This window comes from Myiozetetes cayanensis, unplaced genomic scaffold (assembly GCF_022539395.1).
Source record: "Myiozetetes cayanensis isolate MyiCay16 unplaced genomic scaffold, myiCay2020 scf17, whole genome shotgun sequence".
In the NCBI taxonomy this organism is placed as follows: domain Eukaryota; kingdom Metazoa; phylum Chordata; class Aves; order Passeriformes; family Tyrannidae; genus Myiozetetes; species Myiozetetes cayanensis.
This window is the reverse complement of record NW_026087378.1, coordinates 11,621,358-11,638,688: the sequence shown is the minus strand read 5'-3', so window position 1 is coordinate 11,638,688 and position 17,331 is coordinate 11,621,358. Positions and strand designations below refer to the sequence as shown.

The 17,331-nt window shown below is 38.4% G+C and overlaps 1 protein-coding gene across 3 annotated transcripts in view; it reads left to right on the top strand.

Moving 5' to 3' along the window:
- The window catches only part of CNOT6 (CCR4-NOT transcription complex subunit 6), a 33,159-nt gene extending 17,099 nt beyond the window's left edge, over positions 1 to 16,060 (top strand). For 2 of the 3 annotated variants that reach the window (XM_050311886.1, XM_050311888.1), the window contains exons 3-12: positions 169 to 355; positions 3,766 to 3,851; positions 4,850 to 4,954; positions 5,046 to 5,114; positions 6,555 to 6,712; positions 7,220 to 7,374; positions 8,332 to 8,486; positions 9,481 to 9,711; positions 11,026 to 11,228; positions 11,894 to 16,060. In XM_050311886.1, coding sequence (XP_050167843.1) covers positions 169 to 355; positions 3,766 to 3,851; positions 4,850 to 4,954; positions 5,046 to 5,114; positions 6,555 to 6,712; positions 7,220 to 7,374; positions 8,332 to 8,486; positions 9,481 to 9,711; positions 11,026 to 11,228; positions 11,894 to 12,106 — 1,562 coding nt within the window. In that variant the 3' untranslated portion in view covers positions 12,107 to 16,060. The remainder of the gene's footprint in view (positions 1 to 168; positions 356 to 3,765; positions 3,852 to 4,849; positions 4,955 to 5,045; positions 5,115 to 6,554; positions 6,713 to 7,219; positions 7,375 to 8,331; positions 8,487 to 9,480; positions 9,712 to 11,025; positions 11,229 to 11,893) is intronic. The other variant, XM_050311889.1, reaches the window with a different exon arrangement.
- The last annotated feature ends 1,271 nt before the right edge of the window (positions 16,061 to 17,331 follow it).

The following is a 17,331-nucleotide window of genomic DNA, read 5'->3' as shown; positions in this document are numbered from 1 at the left end:
TTGAAGAAGTTTTTAACTACAGAGTTGCTGATTAATGGAATTTTCATTGAATAAAATAATAATGTTAAACCCCACAACAAAACCCTAGCAAAAACTTTCCTCAAATGCGTTATTATTGCTAAATCTGTATATTTCAAATGTTGTATTTTCTCTTCCTTCCTTCCCCAGGGAAAGTGAGAAGCTTAAGTTCATCGTTGTGGACACTGACCCATTTGACAGCTTTGCATCTCAGTGACAATTCCTTATCCCGTATTCCTTCAGACATTGCCAAGCTTCACAATCTGGTATATCTGGACTTGTCCTCTAATAAAATTCGCAGTTTACCAGCAGAGCTCGGAAACATGGTGTCACTCAGGTATGTAAATCTTAACAGGGGTTAAAACTGGCCTTTAATTGTCTTTGTTGCAGCAGTTTAAATTTCAGCATAAGTCAATTCCCCCTTCCTCCCTTCTTACCTGTCTCCTGAATACTTGCTGTGGTTTGTGCAGCTACAGCAGTGCTGGCTCTCCTGTGATCTCCTGTTCCAGTGTGTGACAGCACAGAATGAGCCTCAGAAGTGCTTGGTTTGATGGCAGTCACCCATTTTATATTTTTCCAAGTCAGGTTTCCTCTCAGGCATCTTTTCCCAGACTCTTTTACAAATCTTTTATGTGTTGTCTTTCTCAAACGGTAACTGATGCACCAAAAAATTTGCTTTTAACTCATAGAAAGGTAAGAGAGAGGTCAGATTGAACATTTATAACTGTATTAACTACAGGTTTTTCATCTTTATTCATATTTAGTAATTATTCTTAACTATAGTTCTTATTCTGTTTATTGTATAACAATTACAACATGTCTAGTATCATCTCCTTCCCACCTTTGCTATGATGTAACTGCATTCCTGTGCAAACTGGGGAGGAGGGAAAAATGTTCTAAACACACACTTTTGGGGTTTTTTTCTCTTCAGTTTTGCAGTGCTGAGATGTGCAAAGTTAGCATGGAGTGAGAACTCCTTTTGGAACTGAAACATGAGTAGTGATGCCTATGGAGATTATACTTAAGGCTGCAGTATTTCACTTTGTAGAAACACTGTTATGTAAATATATAAATTATTTATATGAGACTAAATATTGCAATCCTGTCAAAATATTTGCCAGCAACAGTCTTTGACCCAAAGGAAGAGCCTTATCTTGGGTTTATTAGACAGTTGCCAGTAATTGCCTTCATTGCTGTTGATTTTGAGGACACTTATGAACAGCTTTCTTAAATCCAGAAAGTCTAAAAGTAATGAGAATGTTATTAGAAGTAAAGACCACGATAGGGAAATGGGCTGCCAGCACAGCTTTCATGAAACTGGAAGCAAAGCAAGTTTGTGCATAGAAATATCAGTCATTGCATTTTCTTCTCCTTAGAAAAGTCTGCTCTGTTGGGGAGGATTAGACTAGCTGATTAAATTGGTACTAAATGCTCAAATTCCAGAGCGGTTCAAGTCTCAACCCTGGAGGCTGAGCAAAGAGATCCTGCTTTGTGAAGCATAATTGGCAGCTCTGTTTTGTAGTGTGTTGTATAGTTGTTTTCAGCTGTGAAGTAGTCTGTTCTGAGTTCTAGTTCTTTGCATCACTATTTCAGTTAAAAGCAGTTATTAGTAACAGGTTTCTTCCCTTCTTTATCCACTCCTGGGGTATTGTGAGCTAGTAACCCTCAATTTACTGGAATACTCTCAAATTCATCTTTGTACTTCATTAACATCCTTTCAGTTTTCCCTTTACAACATTTTTGTAAATGTAATACTCGTGACATGGAGATGGCTCAGCAGTGCAGAGTCAGCAGGAACCTCACAAGTCATTACACCTCCTGCCCAGCACTCTTCCCGATTAATTCTGGCTGATCCTGTGAGGCTTCAGCTCTTCCAAGTTTCTTTTGAGTAAAGAAGGCTAAATCTTGTAGATGTGAGATGTGTAATTAAGGTCTAGGATCACACCAGTTTTCTGTCTGTGACCCAAACGTGACACTTGAGCCCAGGTGTCTGGACGTGAGCTGCGGGTTAATCCACAGCCCTCTCTCTGTCCGTGGTAACTGCAGCTGCTCCGTGGCTGCTTTTCACTGTGGTGAAGGTGAAGAAAAGCCCATGAGCAAGCACATCCTATGTGATAGTGCACTGCAGGTCTCAGCTGGGCCAGGGTTTTATGTTTCAGGCTGGCTCTTACTGCAGACACTTCCCGTGGCTTCTGGGAAGCCGTTCAAACTAACGGTAATTCAGTGCTGGGCACTGCTGATATCCTGAGCCACAGAAATCATTTGTGCTCTCACCAGTGGGAACTGATAACAGCTCTTCCAGCTCCCACATCGGGAGCTCTGGGTTTGGTCTGTACAGCAGAGCTCACCCAAGGCTCCTTTCATCTCCCTTTTTACTGCAGGTAGTTGAAAACAAGAGGTGTCAGAGCAGTAGGATTTCTGATCTTTGCAGAAAGAGGAGAAAAAAATAAACACCGTAACATGTTATCTTGGAAAGCTCAGCTGTAAAACAGATTCTCTTGATATGCCTGAAAGAACTTGAGTGCACCCTTGGTACGTTTGCAGATGACACAGAGTTGGGTGGAAGTGTCAGTCTGCTGGAGGGTAGGAAGGCCCTGCAGGGGGATCGATGGACCCACGCCAGTTGTGTGAGGTTCAGTAAGGTGAAGTGCCAGATCCTGCACTTGGATCACAACCACCTCCTGCAGTGCTCCAGGCTGGAGAAACAGTGTCTGGAAAGCTGCCTGAGGGGGGAAAGGACCTGGGAGTGCTGGTTGACAGTGGCTGAGCACGAGCCAGTGCGTGCCCAGATGGCCAAAAAGGCCAGTGGCATCGTGGCTGTGTCAGCAGGAGCAGGGCAGTGATTGTCCCCTTGCACTTGACCGTGGTGAGGCCACACCTCGAATCCTGCAATCACAACAAGAAAGACACTGACAGCTTCAAATGCTGTTATGTAGAAATCTAAAAGAGTTAAGATAACTCTTGGCGTCCAGGTATCCCTTTTTTTCCTTTCTTTTTTTCACTTTCTTTTTTTTTCCTATTTTGTTGCCCAAAAATACTCTACAAGTCTCTAGGCACCAAGCTGTAAAAACTTCAAAGCAGCAACTTTTATATTGACTGTGATTCTGTGAAAGTCTTCACTGCTTAGTGGGAATGTATTTGAGAAAGTGAAAAGCCCCTAACAAGTCCATTTACTTTGCTCAGTTTCTTGGGATATTAGAATGCAGGACATGAATTCTGTGACTGTCTGCATATTGGTTCTGTCAGTTAAAAAGCACATATTTCATCTTAACCCTGAAATTATGAAAAGAAAACTGCCCAAACCAATGGAAAATTACTTTTGTGAATGACTATTGCATGGTAATGTCGTATTGCTAATCATACTGCCACGATCCTGGCTTTTTTTCTTATTTGTTTTCAAATAATTTCCCTTTATTTGGTCTTCAGTCATAGCTGAACTCTTTCATGGTCTGGTTTGTCTGAGCTGTTACTGCTTCATCACTTGGAGATAATAAAGTGTTTTATTACTGCTAATGTTTGCAAAACGTCTGACTGTTTAAGATAAAGGTCCTTTCCTCTGTACTTCAATAATATGTGTTTTGTCTGTGTGTGTGTCTTGAGTACAGCAGGATTTCCCCAACTGTTGCTGTTTAGTCTTTCAGTATTGTGGTTTGCAGTATATTGATTCTCTTCTGGTTCAGTTCTTGTGCTGCTGCAGACAAATGTTGCTCTGTTTTCAGCCCCATATGATTCTTGCTCTGTCTACAGGGAACTACATTTAAATAACAACCTGTTACGAGTTTTACCTTTTGAGCTGGGGAAACTGTTCCAGTTACAGACTTTGGGTCTGAAAGGTATTACTGCTTTTTTTTTTTTTCTCTTGGTCTCCCGTGCTTGTTTAGTGATGTCACTCTTGTAAATGGCTGTAGACTGCCAGTTCATAAAATGTTACTGATTAGCAATCCCAGATGCAGCTACTCACTCCACATTTATAAATACTGTTATTTAGGGATTATTTAGGAAAATAACAAGTTTGGCAAAGCAGTGCACACATAAAGAGGTTTGCTTCTCTTTTTGCAGAGTGAGCAGAAGCTTTCTGTTGCTTGCATAGGGTTTGAATGCAGTGGTGCTTTAACTAAGAAATAGTCTGTAGTTAAATGTAGGTACATCTCCAACCAGAAAGGGAACATGCTTTGTACAGCTGCAGGGCACTTTGCTGTTTATGCAAGCACCAGTTTAAATCTTTTGCCCTTCCCCCCCCCCCGAACTGTATGAATTCTAGCTATAAAATCGCTGACCTTGGGCAATTTCAGTCACAAAATCAGGAGCACAGAGGAATATAAAACCTCTAAACACTGTTGAGTCTCAAAATCTGTTTTTCTCCCCCTTAAACCTGGGTAATTGCAGTGTGTGTTGTCCATGACAACTCCTGCAATCTGCTTATGTTTGGCAGATGGCAGAGTCTCTGCTCAGATCTGCCTGGCAGATAAACTGATGCTGGATGTTCCACTCACGCTGAGCAAAGCGAGCAGAGGTGGCTCCTGAGTTTGGGCTCATCAGCTCGGCCTGTGTGTTTTACCACACCAGTTCTTCACTTCTCCTTGGCCCAGGGACCACCCCTGGGGGGTCAGTCAGAAGGCAGGCTCGGGAGGGGATGTGGTAGCTTCACTAGAGCTATCCACACATCCAGTGTTTTGTGGGATTGAAAATGAAGACCCACAATCTGAAACCCCAAAATAGTTCATGGTAGATGGTGGTATCTTTTCTCCCAGAGGCCAGCTTTAAACACTGATATGTAAGTTTGTAATAGTTCTGGATATTTTATTCAAGATTGCTGTGAATTGGTTTGCAGGAAACCCACTTACACAGGATATTCTGAACCTGTATCAGGAACCAGATGGGACACGAAGGCTACTGAACTATTTGCTTGATAATTTGGCAGGTACTGCAAAAAGAAGTAAGTGATCATTCTTAAAACATTTATTTCTGCTGAGTAGAATAAATGTGATTATAATTTGTTGTATCTCTATTTGAAAATGTTCCCATAGTTTCGACAGAACAGCCACCTCCAAGGTCTTGGATTATGTTGCAAGAACCAGACCGTACAAGACCAACAGGTACTGTAACACTGGAAGGGGTTTTCCTTTCTTCTTCCTTTTTTCCTTTTAATAAAAGCTGTTGATCTTTACTGGAAAAAAAAAAAAAAAAAAAAATTCTTAAATTAACCAGTCATCTCTGCAGTGCTGACCAGCCAGCTGAAGTCATTCTGTCCCAGTTGGGACACCTGTTCCAGATTTACCCATGGTTTACTCTGAAGTAATTTCTTTTTAATTAACATCCTTCTCACAGGAATTGAAATTGTTGTCCACAATCAGTTAAATAGTGGAATTTTAACAGGCTTAATTTAACACTTGTTGAAGAATAAAAAAATAGAATATCAGCATAATTTCCAAAAAATCTAGATTTTTTTTTTTAAGTAATCAGTGTATCATCTTTGACTGTACTTTCCTTGCTGTTGGGATTCAGGTAATGTTTAATTCTTTACTGATTGTCTAACATACAGCCCTTTCTATTTACCTGCACACCAAAAATCTCAGTGTATTTCTCACTTATTGCAGTGTCCTCTCTTTCAGGGCTGTTGTACATTACTTTCCCCTGTTGATTTTATTCAGGCAGTTGCTTTAAAAGTCATGCTGTAAATGCAACTTGTCTTTTGCTCTCGCCTTTCTATTTATTTGTTTTCAAAATGCTGGGCTTTGACCCCAGTCAGCCCCAGATTGTTTCTGTATCTTCGAACAATGGTCTTGTTTCTTTTTTCCACGTTTTCCAGGAGCTCCAAGTAAGCTTCAAGTATCTCATTGTTATTCAAGTATCTCATTCCTTAAGTGCTTTTGAAAAGCAAACAAACCCCAGTAAAGCAAAGAAACAACCCCCTAAATCCATGCTGCTGGATTACACGTCAAGTTGCCCCAAACTGTCTCATTATTATGTTACTCCTATTTCAAGTGAACACAGAGAGTAGATGGTTCATGTCTTCTGCCTGAACTGTAATCTTTTTGAGGTGGAAATAGCTGGGGGGTGAATTTGCCTATACTCTTTCTTTGTGTGAAGAGATCCTTAGCCTGCTGTTACCGTTTGTGATGGTAATAATTAAGGTAGATTTTAAAGAATCCTAATTAAAGACTTGCAGACCTTTGTACTGCTGGCAAATGTAAGTGCTCAGATACACTTACCTCGGTTTGGGTTTTTCACACTGCAGCACCGCTTTGCAAAAAACATGTTTGTCTGCTGTTTACTGCATTAATCATCTAAAGGGGGAGTGGGGGTGTTTCTTTCCTAATTAAATGCTAGAAAACAGATGCCAGAAGTCCAGACTTGTAATTTTTCTCCCTAGAAGGCCTAACAGTTCGGTGCAGATAAACATGCTGTATTTGGGTTGAAACAAATGAGGCTCGAGTGGATGAACTTGCAGAGGACAAAAGCGAAGAACATTAATTGTATAGGGTTTTTTTTAATATATCAGTGTGTAATCACTGATTAAAATTACTGTTCTGCAGCCTTGTTCTCTGTCATGTGTTACAACGTGCTCTGTGACAAATACGCCACCCGGCAGCTGTATGGCTATTGTCCATCTTGGGCCTTGAACTGGGAATACAGAAAAAAAGCCATTATGCAGGAGATCCTGAGCTGCAATGCTGACATCATAAGTCTGCAGGTAAAAGATACCCCGTTATCTCTCTCCATTCCCACGTGCCGGTTTCTTCACGTTTTGAGTGTATTTATAGGAAACATTCTGTTTTCAAAACCTGGCAGAAACAAAAGGAAAAAGAAGTGCTGTTTAGAACGTTATTTGCTGCTTGACATCAAAAGGATGCTTGCAGCCCCCGCAGTTGGAATGGGAACCAGCAGCCCCTGATCAAAGAAATGCACGTGGGGGTGTCTTTGTGCCTGTGTGTGTATGTGGGGCTCTAATTGACACATTTTCAAATAAGAGGCTTGAGATAATCATAACTCGGGGATTACAGAAATTCATTTATATGTTCTTAAAGTAAGGATATTGCTCTCGAATTTGCATTCTCTGATGCACTTAATTCCTAGATTTCTTTCTTCCCTTAAATCTAATTTGAAAGTGATTTACACTTCTGAAGAGTCTAAATAATATCAAGTCTTCTGTGTTTTTGCTAACAGTACGTTCATGCTGTTCTGCCTTGTAACTTTACAGGAGGTTGAAACGGAGCAGTACTACAGCTTTTTCCTGGTAGAACTGAAAGAACGTGGCTATAATGGATTCTTCAGCCCAAAATCTAGAGCCAGGACAATGTCAGAACAGGAAAGAAAACATGTTGATGGTTGTGCAATATTTTTCAAAACAGAGAAGTAAGTGATGCGTTTTGCAAAGCCTTCTGTTGTCTCTTGCTGTCTTCCACGTAATTTCTCGGGTCAGTCTGTAGCTCAGACAGTTTGGCATTAATTGCCCCTTTGTAGCCATGCAGGGTTTCTTACAGAGCATTCTTACCCCTGGAAGGAGTGGTGTGCGTGAGAGAAATCATTCTGTCTAGAATTAGCAGTGCAACATTTTACCTTGTAGTTTTCTTTAAGTTGAAATTTCATTTTGTTTGAGCGGCGCTGGTTGGGAGTTCCCTAAATTATACTTTAATTGTTGAGTGTCTGTGTCCCAACCATTAGGTGGTAATAATAAAAAAAGAAGAAATTAATGAAAAAACGAAGCAAATGTTCTTGGGGTTTTTTTGAGTAAAGGAATTTATAATCCCCGAAATTGCTGAAATAAGGACATTGAATTTTTGATATATTAGGCTTCTGGTAAATTGAAAGACAAAGCACTTGGTATCACTCCATGCTTCTGTAGAAAAAAAATAATCATTTAAGAGCTGGAAAACTTACTGGTTGTATCATATTGCACTTGCACAACTGTTTGGATGTGAGGGTAATAATGTCCCTTCCATTCCTGTGTGTCCACAATTAAGTCTAGGTGCCAGTTTTGATATCAAGTGGCTTATTAAAATTATTTAGTCCCTCTCTATTAAACCAGCATCTTTGACCTCAAAACTGATGCAGAATTTAAAATAAGCTTGACTTTTTTATAGTGTCTCTCTCAATAAAATTTTTTAATTGAAACTAAAATAGTATGAAATACATGAAAATTGCTAGGAAAACTATATCCCTTGATTTCAGTTAAGGATTTTATGAACTGATGTGACTGGCTTTTTCACATCATAAACGTGTTTGAGATTTAATTAAAAGGTGAATTATCTATAACATTTCCTATTGTATCTGGCTGCTGAAAAAAACTATACATGATGTGTTTTCTTTCAGATTTACTTTGGTTCAAAAACATACTGTTGAGTTCAATCAACTGGCAATGGCAAACTCAGAAGGGTCAGAAGCTATGCTGAACAGAGTTATGACAAAAGACAACATTGGAGTTGCTGTGCTGCTAGAACTGCGAAAAGAGTTGATAGAAATGTCATGTAAGTCTCATTTCATTAATTTTTTAAAAATAGATTCTATTTTGTAAATGAAAAAGCTGACTTTGGTCATAGTAAACAAGAGAAACTAGGTTCTGCAGGTAATTATGGTTTTTGCACATTGTAGGTTTAGACAAATTTATTTCCGAAGCTGATTTGGGGGAAAGTCACATTGTTTAAATTACGAAGATTTTCAAGGAAATTTTAAGGAAAAAAAAGCTATAAGGAAAAAAGGACAAAAAGCTATAAAGACTTGAGTTTGAGTGATTTTGTTGTTGGTTTTTTGGTGGTGGTTTTTTTTTTTCCCTTGAAGTTATATACAGGTATCAGAGAATCAGATGGTGTTAGTTGTGTGTATCTGCATCATTTTAGCTTGTTGTTTTCTTTACTGTCATACAACCTGTTTGTTCTGCCCTGTCATTCTTAATTTAGGAAATGTAAATTGGCTTTATAAGTATCGCAGTGGGAACCTACTCAACCACCTGTGTTATATTTATCCAAATGGTATTTTATTAATTCAGATTCTAACAAACAAGCCTTTTAAGAAAACACTTCTTGCAGGAGAGGTAACTTAGAATGTGGATGACTTAGAATTCAGAGCTCATTGCCTAATAAGATATGAGCAGTGCCTGTTTGCTATCACAGCCTGAGGAAAACTTGTAATTTTTTAGAACAACACTATTTGCCTCTAATTAGGATTATCTGTTACTTAAGTTAATTCACAGTATTCTTGGATACACAAACACTATATGTAACAAGATAGTTGATCCATTATTGGTCTTCAATGTGAAATATCATTCCTAATGCTTTATATCAACTAAAACACTTGGTAGATGTAAGAGGAATTGTCTGACCCTCTTGATTTAAATGGTATTGACCCTCTTGAAGTCACACTGGTATTTTATTTTTTGGTCCCCTCAAACATTTTGTTTAGAATTCAGTAATAGTGTTTTCTGTTGCCAACCATGTAAAGTTAATAACTGGTTTTAAATTTTAGCTGGAAAGCCACATCTTGGGATGGAAAAGCAGCTAGTTCTTGTAGCTAATGCACATATGCATTGGGACCCAGATTATTCTGATGTGAAGCTGGTTCAGACTATGATGTTCCTGTCCGAGGTAAAGAACATTATTGATAAAGCTTCTCGTAGTCTCAAACCTGGTGTTTCGGGAGAGCTTGGAACCATTCCACTTGTACTGTGTGCAGATCTCAATTCTCTACCAGACTCTGGTAAGAGTTCTATTTCTTATTCTTTAGACTGTTTCCAAGTGTGTAACAATTTAAGTTCTTGCTTTTTTAAAGGAGTTTTCAACTTAGAGAATGCATTGTTTGATAATATAAACTCTAAAGGTACTATGAGAATAGAAGGAAGAGAGAGAGGGTAAAACTGCTTAATTTGTGAGTGACCTTATTGTTATGCAGTAGTATGGCTATGTCTGGTCTTTTAGAAGCATTTCCACTATTATCTTCCAATACAGGAATGGAAAGGAAAAAAATATCTTCCAGAAATAACTGGAAACACGAGTGTGTTACTGATAATTGGGTTTTCTTAATTGTGTGAGAAGATAATTTCTTATCTTTAAAGTTGCCACCATACAACCATTTTCGGTAGCTCCAATGTTTTAGAGTTTCTAAAATTCAGTGTATCCCCTTCAGACAGGGACTCTTCAGAGCCCTTTATTAACAGGGAACTTTATTTTTTTACTTGGTGGCAACTTCATAAAATGTGAGAAAAGAACTAATTCAGTGACAGCCACCTTGGCTTTCTCAGGTACCCAGCTGAAGTGCTGAACTCAAGAGCCATCCTTCCTTCTTAGTGATGGTTGTTCAATGTAATAATCTCCATTCTTGGTCCCCTTTCCTTCTGGCTTCATCTTGGCAACTCTTAACACCTCTTAGGGTTGAGAGGAGCAGTTACTGCTCAGCAGGACTGGAAATTTGATTCTTTTTGATTCCAGGAAGCCCAATATCCCTGATGGCGATTGCAATGGGCAGTTCACGTGTCTGGTTGTCTTAGGAACAGTGAACTGCTTCTTTTACCTGCCACAATATTAACACAGCTATTCTGAAACTGAGGCACAGTCACAGTTTCCCATGATACAAGTCTTGTCCATTTGGCTTTGCAGCCTCTTTAAAGTTAACTTTATTTGAAGTAGAGTTTCAGAAGTTGGCTCTTTTGCAACACTTTAGCTGAAGAACATTGAAGGGCAGGACCTGAGCACAGAAGCAAGGAGAGAAGGAAGCTGACTGCCTGGCACTGATAGAATTTTACTTCTGAATTTTTCATCTTCCCTTTCCCAACCTATTCCTTATTAGCCTTCTCATTTTTAATAATCTAAGCACGTCTCTTTATTCTAGGTGGCATTTACTCATGATATAGATTGTCCTGTAATATTTTAAAAGAAATATTAACTGTATAGTGTATGTGTTAAGGTTTTGCTTGCATAAAGCATAAAGTTGCATGTATCACTTCAAGAACCTGAACACACTTATTTACTGAGTGACTGTAAATGCCTTCTTGTGTGTACGTGTGTCTCTTAATAGGTGTCGTTGAGTACTTGAGCACTGGCGGGGTGGAAACAAACCACAAAGATTTTAAGGAACTGAGATACAATGAAAGTCTTACTAACTTCAGCTGTAATGGAAAAAATGGGACAACAAATGGAAGAATTACACATGGTTTCAAGTTGAAGAGTGCCTATGAGAATGGTCTAATGCCTTATACAAATTACACATTTGACTTCAAGGTAAGGACTTGGCTGGTATTTCGGAAAAGTTTTCTCCAGTTTGAAGTGTAACTAATGTGATTTGCTGGATGAAGTTTAACAAAGGAGTTAATCTGTTTGTGCAGCTAACTAGATTCACCAAGTTTATATTTAAAACATAGCAAACTAGAATGCCCAACACTTTGGTCTCCTGGAAACCAGATTTTCCCTTTTTCTTGTTAGTAACTTGCAATAGGTTTGCAAGAATTGGAGTTCTGTTACCCTTCCCTGTAAACAGTATTTTAATACTCCAATCTAAATGACACAGTACAGCAGGGGCACTTAAACTGTCAACTGCAAGGAAATAATCCATGTTGCATCTGGAAAACTCTCAGTTCTCTGTTGCCCAGTGAAAACAAGGATGGCTTTTTTCCTCCTCAAAACCAGAGCCCAATGTGATTTGAAGGTCTGTAGGAGACTGGAAATTAGAACCCACAGAAGCAGAGCAGGAGTGATACAGGGTGGGCTTTGCTTTTGTTCTCCTAACCTATACTGAGCAACCCATGGGATACAGGAAGAAGAAATCTCCTAAACTGATGATGTGCTGTAGAGAAGGAATGGGATATTTCACTTACCAGTAACACTGAGCTCACCTTGAGTCATGAATAAATACTAACAGTGATTTCTTTTTTTCCCTCTTGTTTTAGGGTATTATTGATTACATCTTCTACTCTAAACCTCAGCTAAACATACTTGGCATTCTTGGACCTTTGGATCATCATTGGTTAATAGAGAACAATATAAGTGGTTGTCCACATCCACTCATCCCTTCTGACCACTTCTCACTTTTTGCACAACTGGAGCTTTTGCTGCCTTTCCTGCCTCCTGTAAATGGAATCCATCTCCCTGGCAGGAGGTAGTCAAATACATTTTAGAGGGCAACCTCAATCTAACTTGTACAATTGTAAAATCTGAATATAGAGGAGTGAGGTATGGCCAACAGGGATTTTTTTTTTTTCTTAATAATCTTAATCTTAAATCTAATTATTTGCTAAAGACATAGTAAAAGCCAGGTGCTATCAACAGACACAATTCTGAGCCCAATATACTTTGTATACTGTTCGACAGCGATCGGTGCATTTGCACCTTTCTTTAATACGTTACAATTAACCTTCCTGTTTCTTTTATCCAACGTGACATTTTCATGCCTTGAAATAGGGAATTGTTATACAGTGTATTCTCTTTGCACAGTTATCTGTAGCACTACTTTTTTGAGGCCAGTAGGAACATCCACAGAACATTCTCCGTACTTCACTCCCTCCTTTTTCAGACTTGTTTGTAAAATATAGAATTTGAATTTAGCCTTTATTGATTGTATATGAACAACAGAAAACCTGATTTATGAGATTTTGTACTTTAAAAAAAAAAAAAAAAGAAAATTCAGATTTGGAAAATGATTGTATTGTAAACTAAGGCTAAATTTTTATCTGTTTTCATGTGTTATAAAGGCCAGCTTGTAAAAGAGGTTGTCACAGGTTTTCTCTGCTAGTGATTTGCACTGTTAGGGTTTTGTTAGCCCTTTTATACTACTTTTTATGTTCAATTGAGAACGTTGCTTTCAAAATCCAAACCTATAAAATCTTAATATCTTACAGAGATAACTAAATACATTCTGTCTATTTCTGATTTTTAAAAAAAAAAAAGAGAGAAAATCATGGAGTTCTCGCAGAACAGATAAGCTAAGCAGTGAGTATAAGTAGACCTGTATGGATTGAAAGTTATTGCTGATGTGTATACACTCAGATATTTTTCTCATCTCTAACTTTTGAAGTAAAATCTAGGGATACTTGTGTACAGCTTCTTCATTTCTGTTTTAAATATTTGTCCTATCTCCACTGTGCCTGCTTAAATTTGTTCTCAACTAGCACTGCCTGTGCATGCAGAGAGATCCTGTGCATCCTCTTTTATTTTTTTAAATAATGTTAACACTTGTGAAAATTTTATGAAGATACTTTTGTATAAGCTGTGGCATCTTTTTTTTTCCTTTGTGAAGCATTGAATATCACACTTTGGAACATGTTCAGGTTATGGGTACACAGTTTCTAGCTTCTAATGCCCATGCACTGCTTCTTTCAGTGTCATTGCACAGTGCCGTTTTCCCCACTAAGAATTACTATCATGTGGATTCTCTTTCGTTTCAGTGTGTTCCTCAGTTTCAGAAAGTATAATTCCTTGAAGATACAAACCTAGCCCTACGTTTTCTATTAATGAAGCAGTGTAAAATAAACGCGTTTTTCAATGCAGGTCCCAAAGACAATTCTTCAGATCATTTTTTTTTTTAAAGTGACCAAGACCTTATTTTAAAGTGTCAAGCAAGACTGAAGTTCTGGTGTACCCTCAGTGCCATTTGTGTCATGAAGCCAAGTATGTAACAGCTTACAAATTTAACTTGTCTATTTCTATCCTAAAAGGGAGAATTTATCAGTCTCCTTAAACTAATACAACTTGAATAATCAATGTAAAAAAAAAATAAATAAATAAAGGAGATAGCTTGGTCTTAAACAGCTTTTGTTTCAGCTGCGGGCAGGGAAGCAAAAGGACACTGAGCATTAAGAGAAAACTTTCTAAATATTGTGAATTTTTTTATATATAAGAGAGTGAATTGGTAATAATCAAAATTTTATTGAAAAGTAGTCAGCACACAAGTGTGCTCAAACCGTTCTGTTTTAAGCTCAAAGTAAAAATTGCGAACAGTTCGGATGTGTGTAAAATGTACATTTTAAAATTTCAGTAGGAGAAATCTTGATCTTGAATCCTTGTCTGGGACCTGATCTCTTGGGGTTATTTTGTTTTGGTTTTAGTTGTAAAAAAAAAAAAAAAAACCACCAAACATGTCCAGTTTATAATCAGTACATTGAAATGCTGGTAGTATTGCTGTAGTAGACTTAATGCGTAGTGTTATTTTTTTTCTGTTTGTTTTTTGGGGTTTTTTTGTAAAGTGTGAATAAAAGGTGTTATACTCATGTTTCCTTAATGATGTCTTGGTAATGTACATCATGACAATTTCCAGTAATGATGAGCCGACTTAGCTTGTCAGACTAAGCAAACTATTTTTCTTTTCTGATTATCTGGATTGTGTAAGGAGTCCAGAAAGCTTTACAGAAGGGGAAGGGAAGCACTTACTCATTTTGTATTTTTAGAGGGGGATAATTTACTTTTATTAGATGCTGGAGCTTGAGTGCACTTGTTAGATTCTAAAGGTTTGAGCTTTATCCAGTATGTGTTCTCCTCTATTGCTTAGTCTTAAAAAAAAAAAAAATTTGGATTTATGACAGCATGTGAAAATACGGCCCCTTGTGCTTTTGGAGACACAACTGTTCTTGCTTAGTCACCTTATGGTCTAAGGGTCCATTTGAATAACTGTTTCCTCCAGCTTTTTTATACTGTCCATCAGGTCCTGATTGAAAACCCACTGAATCCATTGAAGACACTCCTTTGACTTCACTGGGTTTTAACTGGACTCTGCAGCTGTGACTCGGGGGCTGAAGGAAGGAAGGAAGGAAGGAGAAATGTTTTGAATATAGGGAGAGACCAGATGGCACCAAAACAGAGCTGAGATTAACTTTGTCAAACAATCTCTCAAAGAAAACATATTCTTTGTGTCAAACAAATCTAACTCAAAAGTCTCAATTTCCAGCTATAACATAGAATAAGGCAATAAACCGTGTCTTCACAAAATCAAAATGTTTGCTTCATAGTTTTTAACCTGCAATGGTTATTTGCAATATTTTTATTCAAGGTGGTTTTGGGTGTTGCCATAATGTACCTTCAGTGTTCTTGTTGTGAAAGCACATATAGCAAAAGTCACAGAACATCCTTGGGGTTGAAAGGATTTATTTAGGTTAGACCAGGCTTTTTTCCACTTAAAGTACACTCTGCCATATCTTGTCTAGTTTTATTTACATTTACCAAGAATTCTGGGTGTCAAAGTGTAAATTGAAATATACCTTTAACTAAAAGAATTGATTAGAGTACAAGACTAATACCACAAGTTACTGCTTTTATTATAACACAAATAAGGGGGGAAAGAAGTTGGTGCAAGTTGTAATTATTTTGTCCTTTTAGCAGCTTTAAATTTAACAAAAGAAAAAAGGTAAAATTGGCTATCATTTGACAGAACTGATTTTGAGAACATTGTATGCATCTTTGATGTAACTGTAGCAAATCTCTCAAGGTGGGTTGTTTTTGTTTTTTTTTTTTGAGAAGGCTTAGAAAATACCTTATGCTTTGCTTTTTCAGCCACGCAGAACCTGTATGAAAGACAAAATAATTGCAACACCATTGAGGAGGGGGGAGGGGAAGAAAACTAATTACACTGTAAAACTTTAAAAAGTTCAGTTAACCGCTTCAGTAGCAAGCCTTTCTCATTCAGCCGGACACAGTATTTTTTAGTATGTTAACTGCTATTCTTTTCCTTTGGTTGCATAAATTTGTAACACTTAAGTGTCTTGGTATGTTTAAGTAGTGTCTAAAATAGAATATCTTAGTCTTTATTCACAGTACTTCTGTATAATGTGTAATGCACTGGACTAACTCTTGTTTACCATTCATGTAACAAAAACCAGCACATTATCTGCACTAAGCTCAAAGAATGTTGCATTTGTCTATAGGCAGCTCTTCAATAAGATAAATGGGAAACTGAATATGGTCTGATGGTAAACAAGGGCTTTTACTGTTCTCTTCAGTGGAACTTTCTTCTTGGTCAAATTTTAACTAGTTAGTATTATATTTATATACAGGGTCTTCTTTTTCTTTACCAATGTATTTTCCTACTCATAGCTGACCAATAAATCCAATATCTGTTTCAAACCTTCCTGAAGTCTAATTCATATTTTGATTCCTAAAGCTTTTCCTGAAGAGTTGCACATACAGCTGAAGTGAGTGGAGTGTGAGAAGGTATAGTGGAAGCATGTAAGGAACTTGAGAACCCTAGAAATATTTTCCTGTACTTTCTGTTACTTTCTAGATCTGCAGACCAGAAATCTGCTCAGATCAGTTGGGTTTGTCTGGGTCCTGTAAGACCCCCCCACTCCTTCCTTCCTCTTCCATTCCAGAAGAGTAGCCTTGGGGTCTGACAGTGGGAAGGGATTCAAATACTCCATTAATTTACCACGGAAGGGGAACAAATTGAATATTTCTTCCATATTCTTTTTCAGGAAGGAGATTCCACTAACTCTTGTCTTTAGTTTATTTCAATCCTGCATTCTTTGGCATGGGGTACCTCTGAATCAGTGTCTGAGCGCAGACTCTTGTGTTTGATGTGATGTTCCCATCCCTGGCACAGCAAACAACAAACATCTGAGCACACAAGACCCCTCCCTGGTCCTGCAACGTTCAGGATGTTGGGGCTGCTTTGCTATGAAAAATAAATGATCTGGTTCAGCGTTCCCATGAATACCACAGGCCCCAGAGTTCTCAGCTTGTTTGTAGGTTTAAAATGCGCTGTCCTGAAGCAGCTGTAAATCCCCAGCTGTGTGATGAGTGCATTGCAGACTCGGCAATGATTTCCCTTTGGTTTTGTCTCGTGGGTGAGATGTTAATTCCCATCCCATTTGCAGGGTTGCCACTAGATGGTGTGGGAAACACAGGCTTCATCAGCACACAGCACGGACGGCTTCGAGTGCCATCCACAAAGCGTGGCTCGTGGAATCTTTCTTAGGAGTATTTGTGGGAATTCAGGCCCAGGAATGAATCTTTTTCCAGTGGCAGCAGTTGGTTTGGTAACATCCACGCCAAATAAGTATGGGAGTTATAAATCCAGCTGTCAATGATGGGAATGGAAAACACCTACCTGGTCCTCAGTGATAAAATCATTCTGTAGGGCCTTTGCTTGCTGCATTTAATCTACTTAATGTTACATTTTTAGAGGAGTACAGTTGTTACATGGTTCCAAATTGGAGTTTACAAGGTCTTAAATACTCACATGCCAGGTTAGCAGATCCTGGGAGAGCTGTCTGTAGGGAACCTGGGCCAGAATTAATGGAGAGGCTGGTGACTTGTCAGAGAACAGCACAGAGAACAGCAACTCACTCAAAGGCAAAGGACTGAGTTGAGGTTGTGTCCTGTGATCCTCAGCCAGGTAGGA